We start from the raw sequence: 25799 nt of genomic DNA on the forward strand, positions 1-25799 counted from the left end.
GTGTGTGTGTGTGTGTGTGTGTGTGTGTGTGTGTGTGTGACTGATAACCTTACCGAGTCAACTGCAACTAAGGTGGGTAATGTTATTTCCTGTCTGTGTACATGTCTCTTTATTTTCTGTCATGTTAGCTTAATATCAGATGAATTACTAAATGGATTTGAATCAAACTTTTAGAGAAAGATCATTAGTACACCTAACTACTCAGTGTTTCCTTTCATTCTGTTTGTTGCAGAGTTGGGTTGTTGGGGCAGCGGTTTGAGCAGGGCATCCTAGACATCTCTTTCCCCAGCGACCTCTTCCAGCTCCTSCAGGACAAATCCAAGATTTGGTTGCTGTGGAGCATGTCCTGGGTTTTCCTCTTCACTACAAGAGACTGGTACAGAAACCACACCAATCTGTCTATCTCCCTATCAGTTCTTCTGTCACTTGTGAACAAAACCCTGAGATATTYAAACTCTTTGCAAAAAATGAATTAATGTTTTCCCAATTCAATATGGCTGCCACTGCTAACCAATCTTGGCAAACAAAATTGACCACAAGTTTTACAGAAATTGAGCTAATATGGTAGCTGAAAGTCATTCCCAACACATACTACAACAGATCCCAAAATACTGCCTGGGATCTTGAAGAACGTGTTTGTGTGTGTGTTTGTGTGTGTGTTTGTGCATGCTTGTTTGTTTGGAAAATTCACGATTCGGTTCAATACTTAAATCTCACGGTTCCATATTTTTTCGATACAAAAAAGAGAAATGTCCATGCCCTTTTTAACTTGTAATTTATTTAAATTATGAACATTTGTTTAACCTCAAAGGTCCAGTTTTTAAATTAAATGTTGCTGAAACAGCAAGTTTCTTAGTGGATCTGCACTCAACATTGTAGCCTAGGTGGAGTAGTCGAACACAGATCCACTGATCCTTCAACACAGAGCATCGTCAGAAGACAAGTTGATAAAGTAAATTTTAAAAATCTGGATTGTTCGATACAAGTGTGTATTGAACCTAAAGCACTGTATTGAACAGTTTGATACGGGTACATGTATTGTTGCACCCTATATGTATATAATTTTTTTTAAGATTTGACCAAAAATTACTGTTATTTCTCAATGAAAGTGAGTAGTTGACACACATCCTACATGTTAGACAGAYGTGGGCCAGGTCCGGMAATGATGGCACTGTTTTCAAGATGGCATTCCACAACTGGCCCTGTTGTGGTTTGATTTGCTTGGCGCTGAGTGGACCACCATCTGGCAAACCACATGGGGGCCACCGAAGGGCCGCCRTTCTTTGCTGTATCTGCGCCGAGTGCCAGTGCCTCGTGTGGTCCAGAACTGTGGGATTACATCAAGAAATGCTAGGCAAACAGCTTTTATCGGAAATGGGTTTTATTTAAATATAAATATGTGTACAAAGGTACAAGCAACAATGGCTCCTTTCTAGCAAATAAAATTCTTAATACATAATCATAAGAATGAACAAACAAATGGCAATTAGTCATGTTCCGGAAAAGAAAAARCGTAATGCCTGCGTTCGATGACTGACAAACAACTTCGACACGAACATCTGTGGAGTCAAATAAAGTAGATACAGATATGTATATAAAGATACTTTACAATAGAGCAGCGTACACGCTGTACTTTTAAGGCTTGTAGAAAATATAAAAATAAAAAGACAAAAGCGATGATGTTTTTGACACCTCCCTCCAACGGCGTTCGTCTTCTCGTTTAGGCTGCCCTGGCACTAGCTCGTAGAAATAGACAAATGGCAGTACAAGTCATCCGTACTAAAATATCCAGCTCATGGAATGGATCGGGCTGCAAAAAACCCCCCAACAACTCAAATGCAAAATCGGAGATGGAACGAAAAAAACGCTGAGAAAAATTTGTCACGAGACACACCGTTTGCATGCAACAGAGAGAAATTTATGGGCTTAGCCATTTGTACAGGTACTCAGTGTTTTTTTGGGGGTAGTACTGTTTCTTGTAAACATTGAGACAATTTGATTGAGTTGTAAAACTTTAGAGAGTGCATGGTCCACATTAGAACTGCCTCAAACGCCCACCTCAAGTTTACGTTAAGTTCAAGATTGCCAACGGTTCCCCTTCCCACCCCTCCCAACGATGCCACATTTGATTGTTCTGTTAAAAATTTTCATTTTACAATCAGGAAACAACACACAGGGTAGCACAACAGTTGTTTTCTCTCTTTTTTTTTTTCACTTCCCCACACCGTCGTTACCATCTTTGGAATCTCTTGGCCCTAATTTCGTCTGTCCAGCATGATGTAAAATTATCAAAGGCTGAAAAACACATTCTCCTTTGTTTTTACCCACTTGAAAGCACCTCTTCTGTATCCAAAACACACACTGATCATTATCACAAGATGCTCTGTGAATACAGCTCAGTTCTGATGTTTTTCCCTCCTCTTTGTACGGTAAGGTTCCTGCAGCACTTGTTGGTCGATGCAACCAGCCTCTTGTGCAGAATAGTTTTCGGTGAATAACTCAGTCTTTTTGTTGATGACGGACACAAATGTGCTTAGAATTCCTTTCGCATGCCAACAAGACACCAAATGAAAGACAACAAAAGGCTCTTCGAGTAGTTTTTTTTCTCTTTTCCTCAAATACATCTTAGCTTGTGGTATTTTCTTTCAGTGTAACTAAGAGGTCATTCTTTTCCCACATTGAGTGTTAAAGTAAACGCTGGAATGCAGAAGAAAAGGTCGTCTTCGCTCTGTAAGACACCCAAATTCTCCCTGTTGCACTCGGAGAACATCTCTGCAGGTCGGAGCTGGGGAGTCAAGCCTAGTCTGCTGGGTTTTTCCATTTCAGGAGTTTTCCCAAAACCAGCTTCCATTATAGGACGGTTCTAGAAAATCCCAACTTCCTGCATAATCTGTTCAAATCCATCCTTGCAGGACTGTCGGTAAACAAAATCTGTTAATGTAAGTTCAGCCACGCCTGAGCGCAGAGTGCGTAACGCTTCCTTTTTGATTTTTTGTTTTAACGTTTTTTTCGGATCAGACATGAGTTTGCATGCGTTGCGAGGGCCGGCCGTAGTCGGACTGCTGGGAGGACACTTGTGAGGAGGCGTAAGAGAAGCGAGACGAGCTGGACACTTTGCTGGCTTGRTCCGATTGGTCGTACGCGTCCACCTTCTCGTAGGACGCGGGCTTGACGTAGCTAGTGAAGGCACGGCCGTAGGTAGCGGGCAGGTACGCCGAGCCACTGTAGAGGGGATCGGTAGGGTATATGCTGGCTGGTTGCGCGGGTTGCTGCTGGGCCGCTTGCTGCTGCTCATACGAGGATCTGCTGACCGTGTTGGTGGCGTAGCGGTGGTTGAACTCGTAGATYCGAGGCTGCGTGCCCTGCTGTCCGTACACGGGGCTGGGGGAGGGCAGCTGCGAYGGAGTGTAGACCGGCCGAGTGTTGGGCACATACTCTGAGAACCCACTGTTGCGGATGTGACGGTCATCGTGGCCACGGACATTGTAGTACCCATTGGTTGGATCCTGTAAAGGAGACAAAGAAATCAATCTTTATTTTAAATCTGTTCAGCATTTAATGTGTAGAGCAGAGATTCTTAACCCATGGAATTGGGCTGCGAGCGCCACCTTGAGGGCCTCAAAAGAACAACAGTTTTTAACTTTGGGCCGCAGAGGGCCGTGGGACCGCATTGATTTTGAATAAGGTGCAATACACTTTCTCACCACTAGTACCAGTAGTGCGCCACTCAGATGTTTGACAACTTTTTAATATGTAGAAGAAGAACCTCAGAAACATGCCGTGAATGGAAACCTATTTTAAATGAAAAATAGAAGCAAAAATGAAGGCAACTAAACAAAAAACACAAAAGTTTGTCACTAATATGACGAGCAGCTTCTGTTTTTACTATGCAATATTTTAAAAGTTCAAAACATTATCAAATACAGTTGCAGATACAGCTATACTTTAATTTGCACTTTAAATACGTTTTTGTAGTTTAGTTTTAAACATTTTGAATGTATTTTAAAGAAATTTTAAACTTGTCAAAAAGCTGTTGTTATTGTTTGTCACTAATATGAAGAGCAGCTTCTGGCTGCAAAAGTTTAAAAATGCTATTTTCATTTGCACTTTATCAAATTTATTTTTACATTTTTTTTATTTGAAACATTTACGTTAAACATTTTTAAATTATTTTATGGCTTACAATTTTATTCTTTGAATTATCAATTTTTGATATATATATACAGTGTATATATACAGTATACAGTGTATTTATATATATATATATATATATATATATATATATTTGTGCTGATAAGCCTGAGTGGTCGTTGACTGACCTTTGTATTTGTTCAAATAATTATGGGCAGGTTACAATATAAAAATGTTTGTTATAATCATGTCTTGTGATTATTTGACAGGAGTTTTACTTTTAAACTGTAATTTAGTTATGTTATGATAGTTTAGTTATGATGTAAATACAATAAAAATTAAACCAATATTTAGAATAATAATCATTTTTGATCCATACATTGGTAATGTCTGACTGGGCCTCGTGCCACTTCATGTTCAACAAATTGGGCCCTGAGGTCAAAAAAGATTAAGAACCACTGGTGTAGAGGTTTAAAAAAACATCTATTTTCTTCTCTTTTTGAACCATTTTTACCTTGATGTCCGATCTTTCGTCCTCCTCCTCCTCTAAGAGGTCGCTGTGTTCTGTGCGCGATGTCCCCGGAGACTCGCTGCTGTTGGGAGCCTGAGGGGAAAAAGCGTGCATTTCTAAAGCGTTACAAGGTTGAACAAGACCTCACTCGAGTCACAACAAAAGAAAGTCTGAGTGTTCTGCTGCATTGTTAATGTCTGCTCTCCTTTTTCTCAGCGAGGCGTACGATAGGCKGAGAGAAAGGAGGAGGCAAATAGACCTACCATCGGTTCTTTGACGTCTTCCTCGTCGTCGTTGCCACGCGTGGCGTTGTGATCGCTGTGAACGATCTGAACTCTGATGTCACTCTTGGAAAGACGTGTGCACCTTTTACCTGTGGGATTTGAAACAGGTTGTTTTGTTGACATTCACTGGCGCACGTCTGAACTGATAGAAACAATTCGGAAAAAGTTGGGACGTTGGGTAAAATGTAAATTAAAGCAGAATGTGATCATTTGCACTTCCTACAAAYCCKTATTTTATTCCCAGTGGAACATAGCAAACATCAAGTGTCAAAAATAAGAAAGTGAGCTTAAGAAACAAAAAAGACACTAACTGGGTGCATATGTTCAAAAACCTGTATATTTTCTGCACTGATGAAGCCTTTTCAGATATGTCAGCTGTGCACAATGATGCTATTGTACCCCCATACCATCAGGGAGGCAAGCTATGCTGATAAATATCTAAATGGCCTGTTTCTTTCTTAGCTCATAGAGCATATTTGTGGTTTCAAAAAAAAATTAGAATGTTGATTCATCTGACCACAGAACAGTTTTTCCGGTTTTAAATAAGCCTCGAGTCCGATAAGATGGCAGCATTTTGCGTGATAGAGCTTTAACCTGCATTTATGGAAAGCACAGCAGACTGTTTACAAACATCGATTTGTGGAAGTGKTCCTGAGTCCACGCAGTAATGTCCAGAACAGAATCAGACCTGTTTCTAAATGTGTTGCAGTCTGAGGGTTCAACCATCACAGGGCTCAAATATTGAACTTTGACCTCATCTTAGCACACTTACTTCCTCAGATTCATTAAACGTTTGATATTATGAACTGTAGATGACAGGATATGCAAAGTCTTCYCAGTATTCCCTTGAGGAACTTTATTTTGAAAGGGTTTTGCTATTATTAGACAAGTGAGTCTTTTGCACGTCTTTACTTTTGAGTTATAACCTTTCTAAAAATGCTCTTTTTATACCCAGTTCTTTTACTGCCTGTTGTCTTAAGTTGTTTCAWATTGCTTCTCCAGCTGCTTCTTATTCTTGCCACCAAATTTAAAACCTTTCTCTGCCCTTCTCCCATCTTTTTGGAGTTAAGTTGCTGCTGTAAAAAGTGTATATTACCTTGATTTTACTAAAACATGATACAATTCCTTATTTACATTTTGTTTATTTACTATGTTCCATTGTGAGTAAAATCTGGTTTGAGATTTCCAAATTTTATTGCATTTTACACAATTTTCAAACTTTTTCAGAATTGCGATCGTACACAAAAACATTTTGAGTCTTCAGTTCATAAAAAATAGTATTTCTTTGATTTAGAAGGAAAAAAATGGGCTTTTGAGCCCCTTTTTGCCCATACTGACCGTTGAGCTCACCTTTTCCTGTGTGCCTGCAGCAGAGGGAGACCAGCGTGATGACGCAGATGAGCAGCACACAGCCCCCACCCACTGCCCCACCCACGATTACCAGAATGGGCACAGCTTCTGTAGGGGGGGACAGTAATAGAAGAAAGTGTGGAAAAGTGGGAGGGAAAGGGAGRTAATTGCCAATAAGAAGGGGAGGGAACAAAAGGAGAGAGAAGTATTTTTTTTGTCAAAAACGTGCAGAACAAATGAGCAAAAGCTAAAACGAAAGCAATGAAGAGATCCAAGTCATCTGTCTCGCTAATCCCACAAACGTGCCTTGAAATATTATGAACCGTACGCCTCGGCCCGCTTGCRGATTTCGCGGCGTATGCTTTCGCGGACGACTCGGCATCTTGCGGCGCGGCTATTGTCTGTAATCTCTCTGAAAGGAGGGTAACAAGGCCCGACATGCAGCGAAGCAATAGACAGTAATCTAATTAGAGATTCCAGGAGATACCGCTGTCTTGTTTCTCTGGAGACCCAGCTCTGATGCGTTGATGTAAATTACCTACGAGGGCTTCAGATTTATTTTTTATTTTATTCATTTTTTTCTTGGCATCTGCAGCAGCAAAAGGTTACCACCAGCATCAGAGAAGCAGTGTACTGTATAATTTTAAGACCACTCGATGGGGTTGCGGCTTGCATTTCTGAGCTTGGCTCGAAGACAGTGATAGAGATTAGGTTCTCAGCTGAAAACACATGTGGGCTCCTCAAATTGATTTTTATTTATTTGTCCCTAATCAATATCTATGTTATGGGGCAAACGTATTCATTAAAGTAGCCATCTGCTGATTAAATTACATTGATTAGAAGAGTATAATTAAGATAACCACTAGGAAGGGCGCAGGTAATGCAATTTTCCTCAATGTAGCGCCTTGCAAAGCAGGAGTTGAGAGCATAGAACTGAGGGATTTTCCAACGAGTGCGGGGTCCCTGTTGGGAAATTGGAGGTTTTAAGAGGTGTTTAAATGATGACTAAGCCAAGAAAGAACAAACGATCAAAAATGTCTAATTTAGTAGATCTGTAAAGCTACATTAAGAAAAGTCAAGAGGGCCCCAAGAAATGAGGGCTACAATCAGACTCAACATTGAAACTTATTGCTCACTTGATTTAGAGTATTTTTAATTATTTTCAACACACACACACACACACACAAAGCTCAAGCACTAACTCTCAGCTGGGTCAAAGCAAAAAGCCATTTATCGGAGACTGAGTGGTTATGGAGACTAACAACCACTTCCAACAACTGTGACTGCCACGCCTAAGACRTTTGAGTTAGTGCTGCATTTAATCTGCTTAATTCCAGACAAGGCAATAAAAACGCTGAGTTAAGTCCTTTTGCTGTTATTTTTTTTACTATTGCCAGGTGCATTGTGAGTGCCGGCCTGCTCACTGCAGAGCTGCGTTCACAATCGCCTTTTTCAGCAGAATTTATGAATGCCGTTTGTTGCCTTGTTCATAAACACCGTCAGGTCTTTTAATAACGTGAGCAGAAGTTTATAGATCGCACTGGAAATGGCGTAAGTTCAGGGGCTCGGAAATGGTAGGCAGCATCGTCAAGTGTCTTCAGAAAACAAACGACATCCAAAAACTAGTCCCAAAACACAATCTCATTTGTTCTGTTTTGCTTGAAGTTTTCTATCTTGACACTTTGATGTCTTCACTGGTTTAGCACTATGCTTCTCTGTTCCACCCTTCCCATTTTCTTTGTACTTGGTCCAGATTTTAGACACACTGACTGGGAACAACCAACATCTTTTGCAACGTTCCAGGATGATTTCCTTCCTGAACATGTGTCATAATCCTCTCTTTGGTCTCAGCTGACGACTCTCATGTTGGAGCCATGATTCATGTCGATTTGCTCTCCGGGGTGTAAGCAAGCTTTTAAAGTGGAGACTAATTAGCAGATTTAGGTTGGATGTATGTGTTTGTTTCCTTTTGAATTGAGTGGATACAAAATTTTCTTCTTTTTCAGAGGTCATGCACAGAAAATGACGGGCCGTCACATTCAGCTCGCTGTTTACAGGAGGAAATATGGATGCTACTTGTTAGCATGTTGATTCTTAAAGGGATCCCCGATTAGTTGTAACATTAGACTTTATTTGATAAACATATATTTTAACTGTAAAATAAAGACTGTAAAAATACTGTAGGCTGTTTAGTTTTTATAATAATATTACACGGACGGGGCCATTTTATTAACACGCAAAGAATTCTGGGTAAGTGATGACGTTGATAGGTCCTAGGTGTGAGCGAGCTATATCCACCCTGAAGGTTAATCTTGGACAATATCTGATGATCGACTCTTAAATGAAACCAGAGAGCGTTGACAGAGAGGAGAAGGTAGAAACGAATCAGTCTGTAACTGAAAATATGGATGGAGGACAACAGTTTAGCTTGTTAGTTTGTTGTGCTAACGCCAAGCTAATACATATAAGGCAATATGGCATCAGCGCTAGCGCAAAGGCTAACAGGTTAAGCTGAGGTTCTTCTTCCATGAAGCAGCTCTGTTGTCCTCCATCCATATTTTCAGTTACAGGCTGAGTCATTTCTACCTTCTCTCTGTCAACTCTCTCTGGTTTCATTTAAAAGAGTCRATCRTCAGATATTGTCCAAGATTAACCTTCAGGGTGGATATAGCTCGCTAGCASCKWCGCACCGAGGACCTATCCACRTCATCATTTACCCAGAATGCTTTGCGTGTAAAAAAATGGCTCCGTCCGTGTTAAAATGTATATTTTTAAATTTACAAAACTAAACAGCCTACAGTATTTTTAMAGTCTTTATTTTACGGTTAAAATATATGTTTATCAAATAAAGCATGATGTTACAACTAATCGGGGATCCCTTTAAGTTGTAGACAAATTAGAGGAAATTAAATAAATATCAGAAATGCTTGTTTAGTTCACGTTTTACATTTGAACTTGCCTTTGACCACCGGCTCCKGTGCAGCATGTATTTATGGAATGAAGTTGCGTGCTAAAGTACGGAACCAGTTACTTTAGCATCTATACAATCCGAGGGCAATAACTAGTTAAGAAGGAGTAGAAAACCCTCGCTCAGAATTAGTGCGGGCCTCCTGTCGGTGTGTACCTTGCTCCTTCAGCGTGACCAGGGCGGTGCCGGTGCCGAAGCGGTTCCACGCCGTGCAGTTGTAGCGCATCTGGAAATCCTGYGCCAGAGTTTCGGACAGCACCAGGGAGGACGACACCCCGTGGTCGCTGGTCACAGTCTGCACGGAGAAACGTCCGGAGGACCCAGAGGACAGACTCATGTCTCCAAAAGTCCACACCTGTATAGAATAAACAATCGTGAGCGTGCTGCTGGTCTGGGAAGTGAAATCCAGGCAATGTGAAAGACTGAATCTGTTTATCCTCTGTTTCCTGCCTCCTGCTGAGTGAGAAACTAGTTTTTCTCTCTCTCTGTTCTGCTTTCACATCGCTGACCTCTGAGACGCTCCATGGCTGACGGCTCATAGGCTCACATTTAAGCTACCATCCACGTCTGCCCCACAGGTGAGACCTAAGGAGGGTCGGGAAGCTGAAATAAGGCTCCTTTCTGCCGTCTCCAGCATGGGGGGCCAGCGGGGCACCCGTCTCTCACTCCTCCTCACACCCTAATTATCCTCTCACGGCCCAGCATATCTTCAGCAGTTCAACAGGGTCAGCTGAGTGATGCCTCTTGGGCCGCTAATTGAATGCGGTTCTGGCTGAAAACTGCGAGACCCCACCCCCCCTCCTGCCGGCTCCACTAACTCTGCCATCGTTTCAAGCCTGTCTGTCCAATTACAGCTGTAAATTTGTCAAAAGTGCGTCTTTAAATAAGCTGCCTGGAATGTGTCGGCGCAAAGGTGCCGACTCTTGAGGTCAAGGCTAAACCCTCCCCCCGAGTTCTTGCTCTCGTTTGGGCGTGGCTCAGAGGAATGTTGGGTTTTCTTTGTTTCTGCAAATTATTGACTAAATAGGAGATTTGCTTACAATCTTCTCAGGTGGGGGGCTGCTTCCCACCCGACACTCCAGCTTGCCCTTGGAGTGCTTGACGGCATGCTGCGTGGCTTCTGCTGTGATGATAGGTGGACCTGCAGAGAGGAGGGGGCAGGTGGGGAGGCAAGAGAGGAGTTAATATAAAATATATTGCCATCTTGCTTGGTTAAACAATACTAAACTCTGCATAAAACCGTTGGCACCAGTTTCCTTAATTTTGGGCGGTCGGAGATCAGCTCATACTTRGATAAGATTGATAGAAAAGATCGGCTTCTCATCTACCTCTTCAAAGGCCTGAAAATCAGCCACTGTCCACTTTTGCTCTGTTGTGAGCACTACCTAATGTCCAGTTAAAACAAGTTTGTGTTGTTTCAAGGGTAATGCTCAATGTTTTTCAATAAAATAAGATTGGAACATTGAATTTGGTCAGTTTTATTTTAAATTGGTATCATCCAAAATCAGAATTGGCAGGTCAGACTTTTTAAAGATCTGTGATTGGTCAGAAAACTGCAATCGGCGCACCCTTAGAAAATACTTAGTAAAAAGTAAATTTACTACTATCCAGTGTAGGTAGACGGTTCTGTTTAAAGTGTGTATTTTCAGTTTTAGATATTTTATATTTTAACAACAATGGGAAGCAGCTTTCTAAAGCTGGAGAAGGTGGAGGCAGTTTTAACTAAGGTTCCAAATTTGAGAGTCCAAAACAATCCAGCAACAGATGTTGGGTTTGATGTTTTTAGCGAGGATGGAAACACACTGGAAGCAAAAAGAGGGTTTTGCCATTTCTATTGAGACCATGCTGCTTTAACTATGATTGGGCTGTCAACAAAATCAGACATTTATTAAACATTTAGTTCTTTGGTTAATGCCATTCCAGTAGTTGAAACGTTTGTTATTTTAAATAATTCAGTTTGACTTCAATGACTAAAAATGACCCTCAAAATGAAATTTAATGCTTCATCTTGTAAATATAATTAACATTTTTGCTTTTGGATGGGATTGCTTGAGCGTGTTTGTCTGTAGTGTTTGCTAAATGTCAAAATTTCAAATGTCAAATTTGTTTACGAAGCACAACGGGAAAAACGTCGACTGAAGTGCTTCGCAAGAGGTCAAGAACAAACAGAAGCATCAATAAAACAAATTAAAAAYTGCACGTTAAAAAAAAGACAAGCCTGTTTAAAAATGTGAGTTGATAGGCTGGATTTAAGACTATAGATTCTGAAAAATGCATATGATAGGGTTCGGTTGTTGCAGAGTGTGTTGGGCTGCCTCTGCTAAAGCCCGACACACCTCTGCGCTATAATTTAGCTCTTGACTGCCCTGAGAGCATCTAGCTGGTGGATACCTACAACTAATAAACACAGAGACAGATTTTACCAAGTTATATCTGGATGTACGGCCATAGCTAAGTACCTTTTTTGGGGTCAACACCATTCAAGATGGCTGCCATAGCTGGTTAGTGTTAGCAAACTCAAAAATGGCTAACTCAGTTGTACAGATACTGAGCTGTGGTAGTAGATGAGAGYCAATTTCTACATAWTCATGAGATCTTAGTGACATTGTACATAATGTATACAAGGTTTGACCAAAACATTAGATTATTTTAGTTTATAACTCTGGCATTGATGGCAGCAGGCAATATGCATTCCTTCAAAGATTGCCATGCCTTTTACTTGATTTAAAAAAAAACCATTTGTTCTGTGGGAAATTAAATTTTAAAAGTAAGTATTTTCAAAGTTTTACCAAAGAACAGTTCTTTTGTTTCTGTGTGATTATTTTTTTTCCTCCCCCGAAGAAGTCACTCACCRTTCACAGTTAGAGTGACATCTCTTTCTGCAACTCCAATCCGAGGAACAATGGCCTTGCAGGTGTACGTCCCAGCATCCTCCTGGGTAACAGCCTTCAGCTGCAAGGTGTTACCATTACTGAGCACCTGGTGTAAGATCCAAGGAGACAAGTGAGAAATGTGTTAGAAAGAGAGTGAGGGGTGGAAAAAAATGAAGGAACGGGGAGAGGCAGACAAAAGGAAAACACAACCTTCATCAATGGGCCCCCTCACTGCGGAGGCAGCACCGAGGTGGGCTGACCATTGTAACAAATGCTGCCAGTTTGAGTTTAATTTCATTGTGAGGAGCTTTAATCACAGCATTAAGCACTCCAGCCACCGCTGAGTGACCGTGCTGCTGGGGAGATTGTTGTAATTAAACAGTGGGGACAGATCGTGGCTCGCTGTGCGTGAGTGGGCACCCCGGCCTCCGGAGCTCCTCCACTCACTCACTCCTTAGCTCATTGATCCTGTCATTCCATCAAGCTGTGATTAATCCATTTATTCCCACTCTGCTCCCCCGCTCCCCCTCTATCTCCACATCCTCCCTTTTATTCCCCTCTCCAATTTTTTTTTATTTTTTATTTCAGCACACACTTTACGGAGTAACCCAATTAATCCATTACTCACGGCTGCTGTGTGAGGGAGGGACAGTGGCAGTGGGTGGATTAGAAAAAATGCCTGTGCATTTTCTTAAGAGTGGCTGAAAGCACTCCTTTCTTTGAGATGACGGCATCACTTACTCTATCCAGCAGCGGTGGGTGATGGGGGTGCTTTCTTCAGCACAACTTCACAAATGATATTAGTTGTCAGGAGAGCGGCTCCTGTGGGACGGAACCTTTAATGGTGCACACGCTAAAAGACTTTTACCAGGGTGTAGTAAAGCGAAGGTGGAAACGTTTCATTGTTGCAACCWGCGCTGACTTTGAGGAGGTTCGGGCTCGAAGCGCAGCGGAGTCGCCGAGATGCCGCGTTTGTTTGAAAGCGCACTCCGGCTCGCTCGCTGCTTGCTTGATTGACTGACTGATTGGCTAATTGATGGTGTTGGAGTTATGACAGCGCGTCACGCACGCCCGATTATTCCGTACGGATCTGTCAGCGGACAAACGGCTGTCTGCTAGAGGCTTTCACCCCCTCGGGGGAGGAGCACGCGGAGAGAGGTGTTGAAGATTCAGCCTCAAAAGAGGAACGTGTCAAAGGGGGTGGGGGTGGGAATGTGGGATTCATGCCTCAAGGCCATGTGTGAGTGTTTCTCTCTGGAGGACCGGTGTTGAGGATTTTCCATTCAAACAAAGTGACATTTTGTGTGTGTGTGTGTGTGTTTCCTCACCACGCTGGAGCCTTGCTTTGTCCAGGCCAGGGTCAGGGGAGGGTTGCCAGTCCACGCGCATGTAAAGGCTGCATCYATCCCGGTGTCTACGGTCATCGGCTTAGGCTCCGACAACAATCTAGGACCAACTATGAAGCAGACAGCCCAGTCAAAATCACGGGGTGGGGAAACAACTTTTGAGGTTTCATGCTTTTCAATAAAACTGCTCCAAATAAATATTTCCCTTTCGGTTCGGTTAAACTCACACTGTACATCAACCAGCGTGCTGACGTTGGTGCTGCCCACAGAGTTGGACACCTCGCAGGAGACGGGGTCGGTGAAGTACGAGTAGTCCACGGTCACCTCGAGGCTGTCCCCGTTCGCCTCCGAGATGGGCACTCCTCCTTTCGACCACCTTGGACACACGGAAAATCATATTATACTGCCACATTCGTTCAGGGGAGGCAATTAGCCGTGCATATTCAAGCGGTTATTAGTCGATTCGAGGCTTGTGCCAATCAAACGCCGCCAATCGAGCGGCTCGTTCAGCTCGAAGACGACGACTGTGCACATTTATGCTGCACTTTAAAGCCAACTGTGTAGAATTTTGTAGGTTTTTGAGTTCATTTTTAAAGTAGGGGACCAAAGCTTATGTGTACCTGTAACCAGTGATCTCGGGATTGGCTGAAGCAGAGCAGATGAAGAGAACCTTGGCCCCCTCGGTCACAGTCTGAGGTTGAACTGATAGCGTCACTGAAGGGGGGTCTTTGGAAACAAAAGAATGCTCATATTAGACTCAAAAAGTCAACTTTACCAACACACTGTACAGAAATAGCTTGCACTCTGGGACTTATTTCGAGATAGTTTTGGACAGGTGGACGTGGGACTCACGCTGGACATTGATTGTGACTGATGTCTGTCGTCCAGCGGGAGCAGCTGGATTGAGGACCCTGCAGGTGTAGGTGCGTCCGGAGTCGCTGTCTTCTGGAACAATGGGAAGCATACTGACAGCTGCCTCCCTCTTCCCGTCTTCCATTGGCGTCTGCAGAGTGGGGAGGACGAAGAGCAGCACGAAACCAGAAATCAGCCCAGTGTTGCACAAAACGAGTCGCTACCTCATGACACTGCAGGACTTTTTTTTTTCACTTTTCATGTGCGAAGCCTTAAAATTGCTATTCTGCTCCCTGGCACGTCAGGTAAATCACATATTTTACGATGCAGCGAGGGATATTGTGCTGTTTCCACATTTCTGGGAGTGTTCCCCGTCAGCGCTCCTTGTTTGTCATCATCTTTTAAATCTATTTACTGCTAAGAAATCAATACTTCTAAGTGAAGAAAGGTGTGGATTCTCAGGATAAAGCTCGCTGCTTCCTCCACTTTGATTCTTTTAAAGAAATGGAGGAAAAAATAAATCTGCAGTAGCCTCATTGATAGGTGTCTGTTTTTGTTTTTTTCTTCTTTTATTTGTGGGGGGAGGGGGTGGTGACAGTAAGAAAGAAGTGTCACACATCTTTGAAAAGATAAACCTTTTCCCTTGACAGCCGAATCAATGGAGAAGGTCTTTCACTTCCTCAGCCAGACACGAAAAGCATTTTTATGCTGGATCAAATCACATCACTCCCCGTCATCGCCGTTCACTCGGACAAAGCTTTTGTCTAACCCTCTTGCCACAAATTTGAAAATAACGATGGAAATTCTCTGCTTTGCCACAAAGCTGCCTCTCCGGATACATCTACAATCAGCCCCCCGGCCCCCTCCATTCCTAATACCCTCCTCCTCCTCACTGCAGGCTTCCTTAAACGTGGTGTTTAGCGTCGTTTAGCGTGGTCAGAGAGCATGAAAGATGTGACACTTTCCCAGCCGTGGCCGGCTCACGCTCTGCTGCCCCCCCCCCCCGCCCCTCCCTCCTATTGTGTCTCCACATTGTTGTGGGTGATTTCTTCTCTGCAGAAACCTCTACTGTATGAAACCCTCATGCCTGTCTGAGCTTTGGCATGCTCCAGTTATGCTGTAGTGTCGCTGCATTAGCGAGCAAACGGGAGGTGGAGAGGAGGGGAGGGGATGGGAGAAGAAGGTGGGGGGTCAGGCGTGAGAGGGAATGGGAGGGGGACTGCAGAGAGTGAGAGAACAAATCTCACAAGGAAAAGGTGGCAATAGATAAAAAGAAAAAACTGATAAAAAAAGGGGTGAAAGATGAGGAAAAATAAAAAAAGGAAAATGTGTTTGGTGAAAGTGACTGAGTTGTCGCACAACGAGAGAAACTAGAGAAATGTCTTCTGCAAAATAATGCGGCGTGAATGCTGAGTACTGAAAAGACAAGACATTTGCTGAATAAGCTGAAGTTGTTAAAGAACACTAGCTAAAACCTCAGAGACAAAGTTAGCTAAAGGCTAAAAGGAGTAATAGACTAGCAAAATGGTAAAACTATTTAAATGATAGGCTGAAGCTAAAAGTAGCAAAATTCTAGCCAAAAAAGTAGAAGTACCAAAATTCTAGCTGAAAGTAGCAAATGCTAGTTTAAGCTAGAAGTTACCAAATGTCATCTAAAAGTGGCAAAATGGTAGCTCAACGCTAAACGTGAAAACATTTTAACTCAAAGCTAAAAGTTGCACAACAGTTAAAATATAAATGTAGAAAAATGTTAGCAAAAAAAGAAAAGGTTCAAGACAGTACCTAAAAATTTAAAGTAGCTAAATGCTAGCCAGGTGATTTAAAAACAGCAAAACGCTAGCTAAAAGTTTAAAGTACYGTAGCTAAAATAACCGAAGCTTGTAAAACACTATCTAAAAGTAGAAAAATGCTAACTACAAGCGTAACAGAATGCTAAAAGGTTCAAAGCTAATGCTAAACCTGAAATCAGAGTATATTTGAAGGAAAAATACTAGCTGGAAGAAGCATAGGAATATGCAAATAAAGCAAATAGGCTGAAATTATTTTTAAAGTAAACAATGTTTTTGGAAGAAATTACACATTTTAATGTATATCTATGGAGAAAATTAAACCATGAACGACACACACACAAAAAAAAAAAAAAAACAAAAGTCAAAAGCTGGAATTGCCTTGGTGAGCTGAAGAGTTAGACATATGAATGGTTAAAAAAGCACCAAACATGCTGCAGAAGTAAATATCAAAAACTATATAGAAGAGGAGACAAAGGATAAAGGGAAACAAGATCACTAATATACTGTCAAATGTTCCTGTTTTGAAATGCTTTCCATTCTTTTCTACCCATTGCTACATTTCGCAACCATGCTGGTGTGATTAACTGGTAATGCATGTATGCATCCATTTGCAGTGTACCTTGGAATAAATTGCGGACTCCATGACCTCTCCATCTCGGTACCAGGTGATCTCAGCTGCAGGTTTGGCTCCCGAGGCTCGGCAGGTGAGGTTGTGCGGCGTGTGGGCCTTGAGACGTACGACTGGACCACCTTCCACCATGGGGTCAGAGGGAGGAACTGAAGAGCAACACAAACACAGCCCCAAAAAAAGGACCATTTTAGACAAGAACTGGAGCGAAACTAATATTGAGCTGGCTGTTGCTCTTAGCTCAGTGTCAATACGCAACAATATCGCCAATCGCTGGTAACAAGATGTGGTTTTAGACGTGAGAAAAGCCCAAGAACAGTTATTTCAGAGAAGTGGGGGGAGAGAAACACTCAAACCTTATTTCCTTTCTTGGGACTAACATTATTACTCTATTTGCTCCTACCGTTGCAGAGCAATGTTGCAGCTGAATTGCTTATTTGTTCATTTATTTGCATGGTTTCGCACGCACCACCAGCAAGCCAAGCGTGCCACCCCTGATGAAGGCGTCTATCTCTGCCCCCCCCCACCCCCAACCAATAAGAGAAGGCGTAAACATGGGGTTTGTGCTGGCCTTTCTCGCACCCGCCGCCGAACCAATTTCACTGTGTGTATCTGAATTGTCAGAGGTCTTTCCGTTGCGGCGGCACGGACACTAATGGAATCCGAGTGCTAGGTGATTTTAATTTCCATGCCGATTCCCCTGACTGCACTCCCACCGTTGACTCCTTTGACTGTGTGCAGGATTGCTTTGGTCTCATCTGGCCACATTGATTTATACACAAACACACACACATGCACACACACAGGAAAGCCCCTCCTTCCTCTTTGAGGCTTACGGCCTCACAAACTGCAGGCTGATTTCATTTATATATCCGTGTCACACATATAATGTTCTCAAACTACCAGTTTTCGCCGTTCAGAGGGGGTATTTATTGACTTCAAACAGAGTAGTTCAGTTCAAATGTTCCAACAAATCACCAGTGAATTCAGCGTCTTTATCTCTTCTTTTTTTTTTCCTTCTCTGCTCCCTTAATGGCCACGTATAGATTCAAACAGGGCAAGATTTGCGGTGGAAAAATTTCTCATGGTCATAATCTTGCAGCTTCAGAGTCTCTCCTCTTGATAATATTTGCCAGAGGAGTAATTTATGGACTATCGACCGGACTAATTAATGGAGTGATATTCCTCTGCAAGCCACCAGATGCCAGCAGTGCTTTGCGGAGTCCCACAAGATCTGTCACTCCTAATCCTCGCCAGGCAGGACCCCYCCTTCTCTCATCCTCTTCTCCCCTCCACTTCTCTGTGTGAAGATGTAGATCACTCACATCACGTTAATGCAAAAAAAAAAAAAGGCCGCCTTTGTGGTTGATAGATGTTATGGCTCACTGTGAAATGTGCTAACTGTGCAGATCTGGACTTTCAGGCGACTATGCAAGTCATTTGTGACTGCAGCAATCACATTATCTTGGACCTGAACAGTCTTGATTATCGCCWCTGAGAGAAGAGGCGTTCCCTATTTTTAATATTTAAAATTTTTTTTGCTTTGCTTCATCTTCCTTTGACATGTTCTTAAAGATCCTTTGTATAGATGAGCTCCAAAGTATTTTTATCCACTCTCTTTCAACTTGATCCGTTTTTTTTTTTTTTTTGGAATTGCTCGTGTTGTACTTAAATTTAGAAGGAAACTGGCATTCAGCGATGGAGTGCGTGCCAAGATTTGAAATAAACATCATGTCAGCGTTTAGAGCATGTGATAGGAGCACACTCAGCTACTACCACACCAAATTGTAGCTCGATATCTGCAAAACTGACTGAGGCACAGTCATTTTTGTGTTCGCTAAGGTTGATTAGCTGGGGTGGCCATGTTGAATTGGGTTGTCACTAAAAGTTAATCTGTTATAGAAACGCATCCAGCAAATACTTTCTGAGAGTTTCACTTAAATCCATCTTTTGGTTCATCAGATATTTTGCAAACAGACACTGTTACAATTTATTGCCCGATAATCATGCTTTAGCATTAGGTGAGGAAGACAGATTTTTTTCTTTCCTTCTTCTTCCCCCAGACCTCTGCCAGCTTGCAGCCTTGGCATGGAGGCGGGGAGGGAGGGGGGTGGCTGGCTGTGAGGATCATGAGTGAGCTGTGTATCTTACCTAGTACAGTGAGCTTGGCACGGTGGGATCGGAGCCCCGCCTGCGTAGCCTGACACTCATACACCGCGTCATCCGCCAGCTCCGCTGAATCGATCAGCAAGCTGTGCTCGCCTGATAGCGGGTCGCCCATTAAGGAGTAACGCGTCCAGCCTGCATGAAGAAGCCAAGCACAGAGAACAGAGTAAGACATGAACAATCCAAATCCACACAAAAAAAGAAGGAAAAATAAACAGACTTGTGCTCCAAACAAAAGACAAAAAAAAGAAAGGGGTGATGGAAAAGCTCTTTAACAGCCCAAATGAAAGCATGCAGCACCTTTCAGAGCCAGGCACTGAGTTATTGTGTTGTGTTGCAGCACGAGACTAGAAACATGCAACACGTGAGTGGGACCTGCAGGATGAGGACACTGCCCTTTTTAAACACAGACACAATAAAAATGGGGTTGCTAAGGTCAAGAAGAAGCCTCTCCACTCTCCCTCTCTCTACTCGGCTACACATTTAAATGTCAGCGCAGGACAAAAGCCAATTGATTATCCTCCTCGCTACAAGACTCTTAAAATGCTAAGCAACAAATTAAAGTTTGGTGTGTGCAGCGGTAGGCCGATCTGTCAGTGGAGCGTTCTTCCCTTGCCATTCATTTGTGTAAAAACCCCAACGATTTGACAGAGGGAGGGGGGTACTGATTTCTAATGAGACCTGGCATTGATTGCAACAACACAAGAGACACGTCGGACAATAAATTCAGGGAGGGTAAATTCGAGGCTAGTGATCGTACCTGGTAGGTCTCTCTCTCCACCCAAGGCAAGACCATCTTTGGTCCACTGTACCATTCCTCTGTAGCCCACAATGACGCAAGGGAGGGTCACCGAATGACCCGCCACCACCACCTGGTCCTGGGGCTGCTGGGAGAAGTAGGCCGCTTGGGTGGCTGCTAGGAGAAAAAAAAAGAACGTGAGTACAATAAAAGCAGATAACATGTAGGGCTGGGCGATAAAAAAATAACAATATCGCGATAGACGCATGATCAATGTCCATAGAAGAAACATCCGATTAGCCTGGCCCTTGCCTTCTCACACAGTTCTGCTCAATTCTAGTTTCCCTTCTCTGCTCCGTCTGGGATTTCTCCCAGAGACAAGGATTAATTCAGCAGAATTTTTGTCCAGCCAATCAGAGAACAGAAGGCGGAGTTTTGAACGACAATGTCGATTTTCTGCGCAGTGTCTGCTAGTTAGTTTAGCAATGGCAGTGGAGGAAGTGAATGAAGCCAGTCCGTGTTGATAAGGCTTCCAAATTAAAATTTGTCTGACAAAGCTCGGAGCTCTCATTTACAGTCGTCTCGTTCGACTCGGTACTTTTCTTCTCTCAGTAGGGTTGTTTACAGCGCACACAATTTCCGGTTAGCTTCTTAGCTTAGCCTCCTTCACAGTGGAGCTGGCATACACATAAGTCGCGGCCAACTGATCCAATCATTTTAAACTTGAACAGAGGCCACGCCTCCAGCAAGAATCACTTCTCTATAGCCGAGAGTCCGAACCCTCGTACGAAGCAAAGCGAAGGACACGGGTCTGGTTTTAACCAGGCTAACATCTGATAGAATGTTAATTTTACTGAACCACACAGCATTCTGGGGGGTGTAGGCAATGGAAAGGCTTTAGTAGCTCGACCTCTTACGATGTAAGCAAGGTTGGTGGCATCAACTCACTCACTCTTTGGTAAGCTAGCAACAATCTGTTGAGTAGCATGGAGTAGTTTCATGTTTCGCCACAGTTCCTCATAACTGCTTCAAAATAAAAAAGAATGACGTGGAGTGAAGGGAGAAAATGAGTGCAACAGCTCGAGAAGAAACTGAGGAAAAATAAAGGTCACTAGAGATGTGACATTCGCAAACAATCCAAATCTTTTGAACGGTTCCTCACAATGAACGATAGGAAGTTGTGGACAGCAAAGAGACATTCGTAATTCTGTTTTTAATATCTTTATTTTTTCCTCCTTTACCACAGAAACGATCGTTCCCCATTTTGTTTTTTCACAGAATACGCGCAAAAGGGTGGAATACAGGAGCTGAGGAGGAAAGTACGTGATGACGTAACTCGTTCAGAATTGAACAGCTCTTTTTATCTGCGCTATGACAAAATCGGTCAAATCGTCAAGATCCCTTTAAAGAACCATATATCCCATTTCTAAAGGTTACATTACCAGTTTGGCAGTATTAATCAGCTTTTTTTAATTCCTGGTCCTAATTTCAAATAGGTTAAAAAAAACGAATCAATAATTATTGATACTGACTGATAAGAAACACTTACTGAGATATTTTTCAGTTATATCTCCCAGCCCTAATAACACATAACTTTTAGTGTAAATGGCATGAAAAAGTAAAATGACCCTAATCGAGGCGGGTCACTTTTTCTGCTGACACTTGCTGAGCAGCACGAACAGGGCTGACGTGTGAAACTGTTTCTTTCCCCTCCATTCGAATGTGGCTCCTAAGAGGAAGAGTCAGCAGTACCTCATAACTTATTTAACCGTTTCAGAAGACCATATGGTTATATGCTCACCGACATGAAGCAAACACACTTTCTGGGGGAAAAAAAAACAAACTCTGCCACTCTTTCAATGCACTTTCTTTTTGGTATGTGTGTGTGTGTAAAAATGGATGTTAAACAATCAAAACTCCATTAAAGTTCCCGGGGGAACCATCCGTTTGAGCCTGCTGAAAGTCAGCGGAGACACCTGCTGCCGCTCCGCTGTTGTGTTTAAGCGAGGCGCGCCGGCGTCTCTCCGGATTGGCTGGCTCGCCATCATACATACATACAGTTTATGCAAGAACGCACAGCGTGAATGCGCATTCTGAGCTCTGACTTTATTTTTTTTGTGGTGCTATGCTAAAAGACCGAGTATTACAAATCCCACTGGCAGTGAGAAGATGGCAACACTCCAGAGGTAACAAATCCATCGGGAGGGAAGGGGATGGTGGGGGAGGCAGTTGGTTGGTTATCTAAGTGGGGTGTCTGTGATTTGGGAAAAGGACTTAGAAGAAGAAAAAAAACTTTCTTCATTCTCCATCTTTATGTCTTTGTTGCTCTGTGGAGAATAGAAGGGGGGTTGCGAAGGAASATAAAGACGGTTCTATTCAGCCACAGCTAAGCCCCCCTCAACCATCCCACCTCCCTTWAACTGCTTCTCTTGGTGGGAGCGCTTAAACAGACAGCCCCCCCTCCTTCCACAGCAAAGAAAGACATTGAAAAGAGGGCAACATACGGCGGCCAGAGACGCACTATTGTCCTCTTGTCCCTCTCTTTTAATAGGCCTCTTCATTTCCAATCAATCCTGCTAAATGCAAGTTTAATAGCTTTTCAATAGCAGCTTTTCCCCCCAGAGGGTAGATGGGATTTTCTCTGTCTCACCCTTTTCTCTTTCCTCCCCCCTCACCCCCGCACTCCCACCCTTGCCCAACACACACACTTTCTCACTATTTTTTTCCCCTCTTTCTCTTTTTTCAAAAAGGGGAGCTTCCGAGGTTGTTGGCGGTGTTTATTCTGCACTCAATTACCCACTTCATCTCTGGGTGCACCACGGGTTTGAACCTTAACCCCCCACCCCCCCTCCTCACTCCTCCATCGCCCCCTTGGCGCCCTCCTGCCTGTGTCACGCAACAGCACAATTAAAGCTGCCAAACAGTGAGCTCATCAAGGACGCCAGTTCTCTACAGCCAGTTCCCAGCATCCTCCCTCCCCCTGGAAAACCCAGTCTCACGTCCAGCATTGTTTTTTTTATACTCTTCTCCAGAGGAGGTGATAACTGATGGTTGATCAGAAATCTAAAAAAAAAAGGAAGCTACATTCTCTCCTTGTACATTCGTTGGAAGAGTTTTTAAAAGGCAAATGAGCGGTGGGTGCAAACAGGTAGATTGTATGTGTCATGCACCGCAGATCAAAAAACAAATAAATAAATAAAAATGGGCCAATTTGAGCGCATCAATGAAAAGTGGAACGTCTTCAAGTTCAGACTGTTAGGCATTTAGCGAAGGCTAGAATTTTCCTGTTGTATTTTAAAAAAAAAACTGTTTTCAGTCTGCCTGCCTAACGTTCAGCCTTTATGTGAGCACTGAGTGTTTCTTCTTCCCTCTCATGCAGAAGGCGTTTTCTTTCCTCTTTGTGCTCGCAACATTGATTGCAATTAAGTCACTCGCCCAGAATATCTAAATGTTTACAATGGACAATAATTCACTGCATTGCTTGATTGTTTAGATGGATTATATGCATTGAATTGTTTTCTCTTTACCTCACCCACGTACAATTTTTCACACTCTCAAATGGCAATTAACGCCACGCGCGCGCACGCCTATATATATACACACCGCCGTACAAATATAAACTACAGGGGCATGTGCTGCAGAGAGTGTTTTCACGCCGTATAAGTGATTCATGGCTCTCCAGATCCCTTATTGAAAACGCTGAACAGAACATCTCGACTGGCTAATGACTCATGCCAGATTCCTTTAATTCCTCCTTGCTGAATTAGACAATTCTTTGACGGTGTATTAGCAGCTTAATTACATGAATACATTTCTGACGTGGAGAGAGAGAGGGAGAGATGGAAGAAACGGAACCAGACAAAGAACTGGTGGAAAAGAAGAAGTCAAAAGAAGTAAGGAGCTGTGGGTGTGAAGAGGCTTGTTGTCGATGTGCTGCAGTGCCACGTACCCCCATGCTCAAGTACACAAACACACTTTTGAGGTTTTATTTCTTTTTTTTCAAGACTAAAAATGAGGAGCTTTTATCTTGGTTGCGGTTGAGACCCATTCAAGCAGAAAAAAATTCAATCTCCTTGAAATTCGGAACGTTTCGCCTGTGTGTGGATGTCGAATTATTTGACAAGGTCTCTTCAGCGGGTAAATAGTGCTGAGGCGATCATTGTTGGAAGTTTGGGGTAGGGGGGGGGAGGTTCCGAAGGATCAATACTTTATCGGTTATAGATTGCTCTTTGAACTAGAACAATCTGTGGGTTGCGAGTTTAATTCTGATCTGAACTAACCGTTGCCTAATTAAAACAACTCAAAGGTTTCACAAAGGTTCATGTCACTTTCACACTGACCAATTATTCCAGCAGAATTTTTTTTCCTGCAAAAGTGACCACCATAAAGTGAGTCAATGTACTTGCACCAGGGATGGGCAACAAACGATGGGAGGTGCCACATTTTATTTTGTTGACACTAYTGGACCACATGGCAAAGCACACTTACACAAATGTAATATACGTAACTGCTGTTTTAAAAAGTTTGTGTATGTGTTTATTAAACCAACATATGACGTAACATATTTCATGCTCAAATGCATAACAATTGTACTCTCATTTAATGTATATGAATATAAAACACTCAAAACTAACGAAAAATTATCTTGTTACAGTGCAAAGGGTTCTCATAAACATAAAAATAAAACACAAATTCCCATCATTATGGTTCTGGTAAAAAGTCGATGTTTCTGTATTTGTGACTTCAGTAAACTTCTCATATTTAGCTTTGTGCAACGTAGCGGTGACTTATATTAAATCCTTCATGGCAGACAGCATCTATAAGCAGACTGAATACACTTTTGCCTCGAAATTCTGTCACCTGAAACATGCKATCTTGTTCTTAGCCACGGCTAAACGTCTCTTACTCTCTGGGAGAGAGGACTCTGTGAACGTGTGCACAAGATGGCGTTAGCGGTGGAGGCGCCATCCTGTGGCAAACTTTGTAAATACAACCAATTCAGYGCCACTGAGACACTTTTATACATTTTTGCAATTTTTAAAACAATCTAAAAGCTGTTCACGGGCCGCTAGTTGCCCATCCCTGACTTTCACACTCCTTACGAACGCGCTCAAACAAAGGTCAGACTTTAATCAGAGATGATGAACTCCTGAGCTGATGACCTTTTGAGAGAGAGAAAAAAACGTTACATTAATCACCACAACTAGTAAAGATATTCCAAAGTCAGTCAATATGTTGTGCTGAGTAACTATTTTTTATGTTTTATTTTTTTCTTTCTGTGGGGCTTTCATCTCTTGCCCAAATGCTTTTTTCTCATTTATTTGTAATTGTTTTATTGTCTCTGAAACAACACTGGATMATCGGTGGTTCATAATTGCCGTGTGTACAGATATAAACCTGTAAACATGTTGAAGCTTTTTTAAAAGTATGGGCAAACGTGACTGCATTTTTCCAGTTTTCTGGACCAAAATGTGCTGTTTTTGAAGAATACAACAGATAAGTCTAGGGAGACATTATTGACTGTTCAATATATAATTATAGGAAAAGCTTAAAACGTTGTCTCAAAGCAGAAGTGGCCAATCCTAGTCTTTGAGGACCATTATCCTGCATGTTCTAGTGGTTTCTCTGCTCCAGTACACCCGATTTGAATGAATGGGTGATTAACAGGCTTCTGCAGACATGAAGGCGTTAAGCCATTGAATCAGGTATTAGAGCAGGGAAACAAGCACAACATGCAGGATTGTGGTCCTTTTGGACACCCCTGAGTCAGCTCTTCCTTTAAACCAAGCTTGTTTAATGAGCTTTATCCAGAGTTGTAAAGTAACTAAGTACAAATACTTTGTTATTGTACTTAAGTAGAATTTTTGGGTTTCTGTACTTTACTTGAGTCGTTATTTTTCAGCCTACTTTTTGCTTTCTACTCCTTATATTTTAAAAAAGGCAAGAAGTAGAAAGTTGTTACTTTAATTTCATTTTTTTCTTGTTTTCATTCCAGCTTGTAAAAAATAAGTACTATCCATATAAGTTGTGCCTTCTAGATAGAGTGAATTTAATTGTGATCGAATGAGAATTATAAATATATAAAATTCTGATACTATTATTAGTTTGCACACAAACAAATCATGTCACACTCCAGCAGGACTTAATCATTAAAATAAAAG

The 25799-nt window shown here is 42.4% G+C and overlaps 1 protein-coding gene across 3 annotated transcripts in view; it reads right to left on the reverse strand.

Moving 5' to 3' along the window:
- Window positions 1-1363: 1363 nt before the first annotated feature.
- The window catches only part of kirrel3l (kirre like nephrin family adhesion molecule 3, like), a 43295-nt gene continuing 18859 nt past the window's right edge, over window positions 1364-25799 (reverse strand). The window contains exons 2-15 of one of the 3 annotated variants that reach the window (XM_014008697.1): window positions 19660-19812; window positions 18885-19034; window positions 16725-16882; window positions 14316-14466; window positions 14084-14189; window positions 13691-13839; window positions 13446-13573; window positions 12097-12223; window positions 10285-10385; window positions 9401-9599; window positions 6265-6384; window positions 4906-5015; window positions 4646-4735; window positions 1364-3506 (exon numbers count right to left, since the gene is read on the reverse strand). In XM_014008697.1, the coding sequence (XP_013864151.1) occupies window positions 3015-3506; window positions 4646-4735; window positions 4906-5015; window positions 6265-6384; window positions 9401-9599; window positions 10285-10385; window positions 12097-12223; window positions 13446-13573; window positions 13691-13839; window positions 14084-14189; window positions 14316-14466; window positions 16725-16882; window positions 18885-19034; window positions 19660-19812 (2234 nt within the window). In that variant the 3' untranslated portion in view covers window positions 1364-3014. Of the gene's footprint in view, window positions 3507-4645; window positions 4736-4905; window positions 5016-6264; window positions 6385-9400; window positions 9600-10284; window positions 10386-12096; window positions 12224-13445; window positions 13574-13690; window positions 13840-14083; window positions 14190-14315; window positions 14467-16724; window positions 16883-18884; window positions 19035-19659; window positions 19816-25799 lie in introns of all 3 variants that reach the window. The other 2 variants (XM_014008698.1, XM_014008696.1) reach the window with 2 other exon arrangements.

This window comes from Austrofundulus limnaeus, unplaced genomic scaffold (assembly GCF_001266775.1).
Source record: "Austrofundulus limnaeus strain Quisiro unplaced genomic scaffold, Austrofundulus_limnaeus-1.0 Scaffold52, whole genome shotgun sequence".
NCBI lineage: Eukaryota > Metazoa > Chordata > Actinopteri > Cyprinodontiformes > Rivulidae > Austrofundulus > Austrofundulus limnaeus.